At 42.4% G+C, this 9,851-nt stretch overlaps 1 protein-coding gene across 1 annotated transcript in view; it reads left to right on the plus strand.

The window, feature by feature from the left end:
* The window catches only part of LOC136580506 (cytochrome P450 2C8-like), a 68,496-nt gene extending 64,350 nt beyond the window's left edge, over positions 1 to 4,146 (plus strand). Inside the window, exons 8-9 of the mRNA XM_066581111.1 lie at positions 814 to 955; positions 3,733 to 4,146. Of these exons, the coding sequence (XP_066437208.1) occupies positions 814 to 955; positions 3,733 to 3,917 (327 nt within the window). The 3' untranslated portion in view covers positions 3,918 to 4,146. The remainder of the gene's footprint in view (positions 1 to 813; positions 956 to 3,732) is intronic.
* The last annotated feature ends 5,705 nt before the right edge of the window (positions 4,147 to 9,851 follow it).

Below are 9,851 nucleotides of genomic sequence, written 5' to 3' on the forward strand. Positions count from 1 at the left end.
AAGCTCAATTCTGGCATTGTGTATTTCTTTTCTGATGATGTTATCATGCGGAATAAATAATGCATCATTTTTACAGCTTGGACGTTTATGGATGTGGCAGTACCAAATATTTTAGTTTTTTTTTTTTCTATTATAAATATGGTAAAAGTTTTTTTTTTGTTTTTTTAAAAAAACTTTTAATATCCTTTATTTTTACAATAATAAAAACATGTATGTTTACTTTTTTTAATCCCCATTGAAAACATGAAGTTGCACTCACCTGATCGCTTGTACCACTTTGGTCTTACAGTATATGATATTTCTGCAGGCATTCTATGGTATGAAGATGGGCTACAGGATTGTCTTAATAGACAGCAATACATGGAAGCCTGGGGACCTCCAGAAGGCCCTGGGCTGCCATGACAACCGAATGCCACCTTGTGATCTCATTGTGGAGGGCTGTTTAGAATCCCTGAATTCAGATGAGGGCATTTAAACTGTTAAAAATGCTGTGGGCAGGTTTCAGCAGTCAAAGACAGCCGATACCCACTGTGTATGGATCGTGCTCAGCTCCATATGTACACAGCCACTGGAGGGTGTACATGTGTACCTTTTAATGTTAAGACTTTCTATTTCAAAGGTTTAAGTACCCATATTTGTAACCAGCCTAGAAGTATGGTACCTGTAAAGACACTAGTTTCAGGGAACCATGGAATAATTCCCTGCTAAAGAAGGTTTGCTGATTCTCTGAACATCTTACTTTCAATCAAGTAACATACCTAACTTTTAAGACTTACATTTTTTCTATATCTACTGTACATATTTCATTTTTAGGGAACTATGGTGTTTCCGGTTCTGACGTCTGTCCTGAAAGACCCCAAACAATTTAGGAACCCAAATGAGTTTGATCCTGGACATTTTCTTAATGAGAAAGGTGGCTTTAAGAAAAGCGATGCATTTATGCCATTTTCTACAGGTAAGAAAAACTGATTATCTTCCATAGCTGACTAGTAATGCGAGTCTTACCTTGCTCCACAGAAAAGCACGTATTGAGGTTTAGATAGTACGGTCACCATGCAACGCTCACTCCAAATAACAATTATTCTTCTTCTCATTGACATGTCATAACATATAGGACAATTTCTTTAGGGTGAAATTAAAGAGACTCTGTCACCATCTTTTTGTACCCCTCTCTGAGGGCTGCATAAGGTAATGGCAGTCAAACTGATTTCAGTGATAAATCTGCTGCGTGTATCTGTGCAGTAGTTTTGGAGAAACTTACATTTTATCAATAGCAGTCAACAAAAAGGACAAATTAAAATAGTCCTGGATATTCATGAGCTGAAGGCTATTTCTGCCCACTCTGACTTCCAGCCAGTGATTGACAGCTCTCTGCTTATTACTTTGTATAGACAGATAGCTGTCAATCATTGTCTGGAAGGTGGTGTGGGTGTGGCTAGCCTGCAGCTCGTGAATATGCTCGACTAGTTTTGTGTCTGCTTGCGTCTAATTAAATTTCTCTAAAACTACTACAAAGATATATGCTAGTAAGGCCTCGTTCACACGGGCGACAAAGACGTGCGATATTGTAACATTGCTGCAATGCTGCAAATCGCATGTATGTGAAGCCCGTGCTTTCCTATGGGTTTTTTCACACATGCAAAATTTTGTAGCATGCGACTACCCGACACAAAAACCTCATGGGTCCGGGGATATGTCCACGACTCATGAGGTTTTGTAACTCATGTTTCCCTGTGCAGCCTTCCTCTCTGTTGCATCACATCGCACGAAAACGCTTCAAAAAGAGGATAGGATTGGGTTACCACACAGAGCGTTCTTCCATGTTGTCACACACAGGTACCTCACAGAGCGCTCCTCCTTAGTGTCAAACACATTTACCTCACAGTTCACTCCTCCTTGGCATCACACAGTTTTCACACAGAGTGCTCCTTCTTGGTGTCACATACATTTACCTCACAGAGCGTTCCTTCTTGGTGTCACACACAGGTACCTCATAGTCCACTCCTCCTTGGCGTGACACAGTTACCTTACAGTCCACTCCTACTGTGTGTCACACAGTTCCCTCACAGAGCGCTCCTCCTAGGTGTCACACACAGTTCCCTTACAGAGCGCTCCTCCTTGGTGTCACACACAGTTCCCTTACAGAGCGCTCCTCCTAGGTGTCACACACAGTTACCTCACAGAGCACTCCTCCTAGGTGTCACACACAGTTACCTCACAGAGCACTCCTCCTAGGTGTCACACACAGTTACCTCACAGAGCACTCCTCCTAGGTGTCACACACAGTTACCTCACAGAGCGCTCCTCCTGGGTGTCACACATAGTTACCTCACAGTCCACTCCTCCTAGGTGTCACACATAGTTACCTCACAGTCCACTCCTCTGTGGCGTGACACAGTTACCTCACAAAACACTACTCCTAGGTGTCACTCATAGATACCTCACAGAGTGCACCTGCTGGGTGTCACACACAGGTACCTCAGAGTGATTCTCCTTGGTGTCACACACAGGTATTTTGGAGTGCTTCCCCTTGGTATGACACACGGGTACCTCACAGTTGAATTGTATCTCCCCAATCAGCCCAAGTATGGCCTGGTTATTCTCTTAGATACACCCAGCGCAAGGACTTAAAGGGGTTTTTCAGGCACAAATACTATTAATGACCCATCCTCAGAATAGGTTATGACTAGCTGATCAGCTGGGGTCCACCACTTGGGAACCTGGAAATCAGCTGAATGGGTGCATGTTTTCAGCGCTGCTATACATAGGAGTAACAAAGCAGAAGCTGATGCTCCAAGCTCTATGTAGTGGCCTGTGCTTCTAATTACAGGTGCAAATCCCATTGATTTTAATGAGACTCCAGCCTGCACTTACAAGTGCTAGCCACTACACAGGGGTTGAAGCAGCAGCTTCCGCTGCAACCCCCGTACATAGGGGTACTGACAGCACGTGTCCACTCAACTGATCGACCAGGTTCCCGAGCAGTGGACTCCGGCCGATCACCTATCCTGAGGACAGGTCATCTATAGTATTTGTGCCTGAAGAATGCCTTTAAAGGTTTTACATTCCTTAGCATATAACAAAGTTAGCTGAGGGACCTGTCTGGCAGCGATCTCTCTAGTGGTTCTGCTTATAGGTAGTGGTCAGTCATGTTCTACATCTGTCCTGACAGGCTGAGTTCTGTTTCTGGGCTCTATAGTTCACATAGGCTGAGGGCAGTACCTAGGCTTTGCAGTTCTCCACACAGATTCCAGGTTGTCTTTTACTTCATTCTTTTTCCCGCCTCGTGGGTCTCTACATATTCCCCTTTTCTCCACATATGGATTGATCTGCTCCATCATTGCTTCATACTGTAATGTGAACAGTTGGATTTCTCGTCCTGCTTCTTGTCCATATTCCCTTATAGTCCTCTGCTCTACTGTGATGGAGAAACTCTATGCATCTTCCCAACATCAGCAGGCATTACATGCATATCATACAAAGGACATAGCTAAAGGCTCTTGGGCACTGGTGCAAGAGTTTAGCTCACCCTCTTTCCACCTATGATTAAACCAAAATCTCTTCATGCACATGGGTGTATTCAACATAAATAATCCAACAATATGCTGTACATAAATAATATCACTGTATAATGTGGACTAGGTCATCAATAGTAAAAGAAGGGTGTGTTGAACAACCAATTTAAATTAACTTGACTTATTTTCATTGTATATGCTCATTTTGTCTTCTCAGGCAAACGTGTGTGTGTGGGAGAAGGCCTGGCTCGCATGGAGCTCTTCCTCTTTTTGACCACTATACTGCAAAAGTTTACCTTGGAGCCCACCGTAGACAGAAAGACTTTGAACATAAGAGCAGAGCCCAACACCAATGCTTCAAGGCCTCACGCATACAAGATGAAAGTTATTCCTAGTTTCTGAGTTGATGACAAACATCCTGCATAGTGAACCTAGAAGTTGTAGAACTTACAGAAGAAGGTGGCTGTTTTAATTTTTGAAGCATATTGATTAGAAAAAAAATACAAAGGCTTGTTTCCACAAAAATTCATAGAACGTTGTAGTTTGTTCTTCACAGTAGTCATGTTTGTATCAATATTTGCAATATAATTATCAACATTTGAAATTACGTCATGTTAATAAAAGCATTGGATTCTATTACTCTTTTGTCCTGTTCACTGCATGTAATTTTTTGGTGTTTTTGTGTGTTTCTTTAAAAAAAAAAAAGACTAATAAGAAATATTTGTTATAAATAACAAGTTCTGCTTCATTTATTCATTTGTCTGTGTATAGCATCCCACACTCTCCACTTCGCCATACCTTGCACATCTCCACCCCCTTTACCTTCTGTATCACCCTACTATTTGTAGTATGCAAGCTAGATGGAGCAGGACCCTCACCTCTACTGTCTCCGTCAACTGATTACTACATGTAACCATGGTTTTGTTTCTGTTCCACCTGCCTTGTAAGCGCTGCAGAATATTTTGGCGCTATATAAGATTATATTATCAGAGCTGCCCATACACATGGGTGATAGTTGCATTACTCATACGAAAAACCCAATTCACATTTAACTGGCCATCACATGGTAACCAAATCTGAATCTAATCAGAGCTGGAGCAACACATATGGAATGGTAGGCCTGAATGTATATCTTCTCTCTGCTTGGGATAAGGGGAACATCATATACCTTTTCCCCAAATAGTTTAAAATATGAAAATGTTCTCATTCCATAAAGGGCGAGAGAGGGGAGGAATTGGAGGTATAGAATGCAAAATAACATGGGAAGGAAGGAAACAACATTAATAACAGCGCAGCAGCCTTAGTGAGGCTGTCTGGTTTTGGCTCTCTTATCCAATGGGAGTCAGACAGCTGGAGCTCTCTCGAACTTGAGGTCTGGGTCTCCAAGTGCAGTGGCCCAGAGTTGGGCACTACTATAAAAATGTTACTTTTATTTAACCCCTTGAGTGGCAGGTTTCCTACCACCCTGTCGTGCCCACCAGGGCAGGTTTTTTAAAATGGTCTAATCATTGAATTTCAACTAGTTTTGCAGTTGCGTCTCAAGAGCCATAACTTTTTCATTTTTCCATTGACATGACCATGTGAGGGCTTGTTTTTTACGGGACAAGTTGTGATTTTTTAAACAGGGGGGAGGAAAAAAAGAAATGGGGGAAAAAAGAAAAAAAGGGGCCATGTCATTAAGGGGTTAAATAATGTATTAACTTCCTTCTCTGGGTCATTACGACGCACACGGATACCACATGTGTGATTGTATTTTTGATTTTTTACAAAGTAAAGGGAGACAAGTGTTTTTTAAATTTTTTAAATAATTTTTTAATTTTTTTTTTTTTTAATTTTTTTTACATTTTTTTTTTTTTTTTGTCCCTTTAGGGGACTTTCACAGGGACCCATCAGGACCCCTGATCACATTCCGGGGGTCTGATGGTGACAGCCCTTTACATGCTGCAGTGACAGCCCTTTACATGCTGCAGTCACATAGACTGCAGCATGTAAAGGGTTAACACAGCAGAGATCGGAGGTTTTCTCTGATCTCTGCTGTAAGAGCTAGAACCTAGCTGTCCTCTGACAGCTAACAACCAGCTCTCCCTGCCACAGAGACCATCGGCTTGCTTCTGACAAGCCGATGGTCTCTATGGCAACTTGTAAACAAAGCAGGACATTGCCGACATGTCGGCAATATCTTCTGCTGGTTTTTCAAAGCCCTTGCTTTGTTCTCTGTGGGTCTGTGCAGGCAGAGCACACTGCCACAGCTTGTGGCATTGTGCGCTGCAGCTCCCATAGTGATACATAGCCCGGAAATCTTCCGGGCTGTATCGCTATGGGCAGTGGAGCTCGTCCCGGAAAATTTCCGGGCGTGCCACTCAAGGGGTTAAATGTGTGTATATGCCTTTAAAATGTTCATTACATGTTTGTTACTCACAACGCAATCTACCTGACAACCTGCAGCGTTCCTGATTCTTATTGGCCTGATAAGGGAGATGGAATAAATCCTCCACAGTGCCACCTATTGAAAAGCAGCATTCCTTCGAGTCAAAGTGGGACTTTTTATACAAGTCTTGTTACAATGACTGGGAATCAAAAGCAAAGCCAGACTCCATGTACATACAGCTGTTTCCAGGTTATTGCCCATCATCAGTGTACAGTAGGAGTCTGGCTTTTGCTAGTGAGAGGCCTGGGACAGGGGTCAGAAACGCTCTTTTCTCCTTAGGGAGAGCAACTGTATACTATAAACTAAGTGAGGAGACTCAAATGGCCACGCACGCTCCTCTGGGTAATATGCAAATAAGGGAGATGGAATAAATCCTCCACAGTGCCACCTATTGAAAGGCAGCCTCTCACTAGCAAAAGCCAGACTCCTACTGTACACTGATGATGGGCAATAACCCGGAAACAGCTGTATGTACATGGAGTCTGGCTTTGCTTTTGATTCCCAGTCATTGTAACAAGACTTGTATAAAAAGTCCCACTTTGACTCGAAGGAATGCTGCCTTTCAATAGGTGGCACTGTGGAGGATTTATTCCATCTCCCTTATTTGCATATTACCCAGAGGAGCGTGCGTGGCCATTTGAGTCTCCTCACTTAGTTTATAGTATATAGTTGCTCTCCCTAAGGAGAAAAGAGCGTTTCTGACCCCTGTCCCAGGCCTCTCACTAGCAAAAGCCAGACTCCTACTGTACACGGATGATGGGCAATAACCCGGAAACAGCTGTATGTACTACATGGAGTCTGGCTTTGCTTTTGATTCTCAGTCATTGTAACAAGACTTGTATAAAAAGTCCCACTTTGACTCGAAGGAATGCTGCCTTTCAATAGGTGGCACTGTGGAGGATTTATTCCATCTCCCTTATTTGCATATTACCCAGAGGAGCGTGTGTGGCCATTTGAGTCTCCTCACTTAGTTTATAGTATATAGTTGCTCTCCCTAAGGAGAAAAGAGCGTTTCTGACCCTTATTGGCCTGAGTAACACCCAGCAACAGCTTAGTGATTGGAGGACATGATAGTCAGGGGATAGTAGACCTGTGATTGGTGTCAGGGGCGTAACTATAGGGGATGCAGAGGATGCGGTTGCACCCGGGCCCAGGACCCTTAGGGGGCCCATAAGGCTTCTCTTCTCCATATAGTAAGCCTAGTAGTATGAATAAAGCGTTATAGTTGGGGGCCCTGTTACAGGTTTTGCATTGGGGTCCAGAAGCTTCACGTTACGCCTCTAATTGGTGTGTTGGTTTCTTAGTAGTGCCAAAGACTGCATAGGAAGATAATTTCAAGTGTGAGTAACAGGCAGTGGGCAGTTAAAGAGAGACCAGTGAAGAGGAAGAACAAGATGAGACAGAAGCGAGAGAAAGTGGATTACAGTGCGGTGGGAAGGAGAAGGTGTAGTAAGTAACAGGAAAAAAATTGTTATGAAAAGATATAGAAAGGCAGCATAATAAAGAAGGATTGTATTAGGAAAAGAAAGTTATAAAGACAAGGATTATTATATACGTAGAAGATCAGAGACTGGAGATTACAAGCAGAAAGATTACAAGGATAGAGAAAGATAAATTGATAAATAAAGAAAAGGACAGCAGTAAAAGGAGATCTACACATACAAAAAATATAAATGTAAAGTAGAGGACAGATGTGATACCTGTAATTACTCACCTCAGGATGAAATGCAGAAGTAGAACCTGTCTATGTTACTAACAAAGTCCAAGAAGTGTCCACTGTAAAATTTTGATAAATTAAAGACCTCTCTCAGAAAATAAATTGTTTTATTGTTCAACCTGACTCCTGGAGTTTTCCTCCTCACCACTTTACCATCAGCAATGAAGCATACTACACCACCCTCCAGAAGAAGGGACTACATCCCCCCATTTTTTTATTTTTATTTATTTTTGCCCGGAACAGGTTTAGGCCTGTATATGGGCTGGCGTTAAGAAAAAAATAATAATTTATACCACTATACCCTGCCTGACCAATGGGTAGCACTAAAGAAATGCCAAACTAGACACTTTAGATATTTATTATTCTGTCAGGATCTGCCGTCTGTGAGATGGGAGGACAGCGGAGCCACCGCCGCCATTGCCCACGAATAACATCCCTCACGTTCGTGCACACCACACAAGTGCACAAATTATAATCCAGCCTGCTCCATACCGCACAGTTTAATAATCCTACTATATCCTCCATGTGATACTGAAAGTTTCACTTGTATAGTGATAACTCCTCCTCACCAGCTCAGTCTTGATGTTCTGGAGGAAATTGAAACAGGGGCGGAGACTGAGTCGGGGATATCACTGTGCAGGAGAAGCCACCGGAGTTGTGCGGAGGAAATAGCAAGATTACTAACGTGTGTGGTCATCAATAGTGTTGTGAGCGGGATCGGTGGGCCAGGTCACAGTTGCAATCACTGCAGCCCCTACAGCTACACTATCCACCTAAAGTTTCCAACACTATACCTGGGATATACAAACACATCAATAACTATGTTTGCTGTTGCTGTGAAACAAATGCTCATACATATAATGCCTTATTGTGATTAAACCAGTTTTCTAGGCAAATACTATTGATAACCTATCATCAAGAAAGGTCATCGATAGTTGATTGGCTGGGGTCTGTAGCTTAGGATCCCAGATGATCAGCTGATGCTGATGTGCTGACCCCTTTGTAGTGGCCAGTGCTGGTAATTGCAGATGCAGCTCTCATTAAAATCCATGAGAGCTGTGCCTGCAATTGCCAGCAATGCCTACTACACAGGGATCAGAGCATCATTTTCATTTTCCATACCTTGTGTGCGCTGACTGCTGGCGCCCTAATATCTGAGCTGTGGACCCAGTCAATCAACTATTGATGACCTACCCTGACGATAGACATTAGTATGACCTAATATTTGCCTGGAAAATGCCTTTACACAGTATTTCTAAATGATCTACTAAATATGTGGCCACTATTAAACTTACTGTCATAAGACTCCTATATATTCACAGCCTAGCCAATATTTTCTATCGAACATTCTCTCAGGAAAAAAACAGAAATTTACTGAGGTGGTAGACATGCAAGAACCAAACCAGTACCATCCAGATGGAGTGAAATGTTGCACATTAGTATATAATTTTCTTTAAACTGCTATAAATTTCGCTTTACCATTCTGACAGTAGCATTTAAATGTCCTGATCGGGACTGAGATGTTCCACCCCTTATCCCGCAATGAGATTGTGGGGAGCCGTCCAGGTCTCATAGCTGCCTGAGGTCTTCTGAGGTTCCCCAGGGCTGCCGTTAATGTTTGCCTGTTAAGTAAACTATAGAATTATACTCTATAAGGAATGAAACAAAAAAATAAAGTAAACTTAATTACAATAAATATTTTTTAATTAAAAAAATGAAAATATATTAAAGTAAACCTGACTTTTCAACAAGTTTTCAAAAATAACGTAGGTTCTCCTTACCCTCATTTGCCACTGTCTGCACCCTATTCCATGTCTGTAAGTTCTGATTTTCAGGTCTTCTCCATCTTTCTGTTGCTCTGCTTTCAGGCAGGTGGCTTGTAGCAAGCCTAGCATTCTGCCAGTAGTTCATGTCTTGACTTCCTTGCCCTTATTTCCCATGCTGCATTGCACTGTCTCTGATCCAATTAGCAGGAAGGCAGTATCCAAACTCCCATGATGATCAGGCATTTAGAGACATTCTGGCTGATTGGCTAGTAAACCCACCATCATGTGTATGTGTAATGTGTGCACCAACATACAGATGCACACCCACACTCTGTGGCTTCGCACAAGCATATTTGCGAACGCAAAATGCAGAGAATAAAACCCATTGTATTAAATGGGCTCTTTCTCACTATGCATTTTCACGC

This window comes from Eleutherodactylus coqui, chromosome 10, assembly GCF_035609145.1.
Source record: "Eleutherodactylus coqui strain aEleCoq1 chromosome 10, aEleCoq1.hap1, whole genome shotgun sequence".
NCBI lineage: Eukaryota > Metazoa > Chordata > Amphibia > Anura > Eleutherodactylidae > Eleutherodactylus > Eleutherodactylus coqui.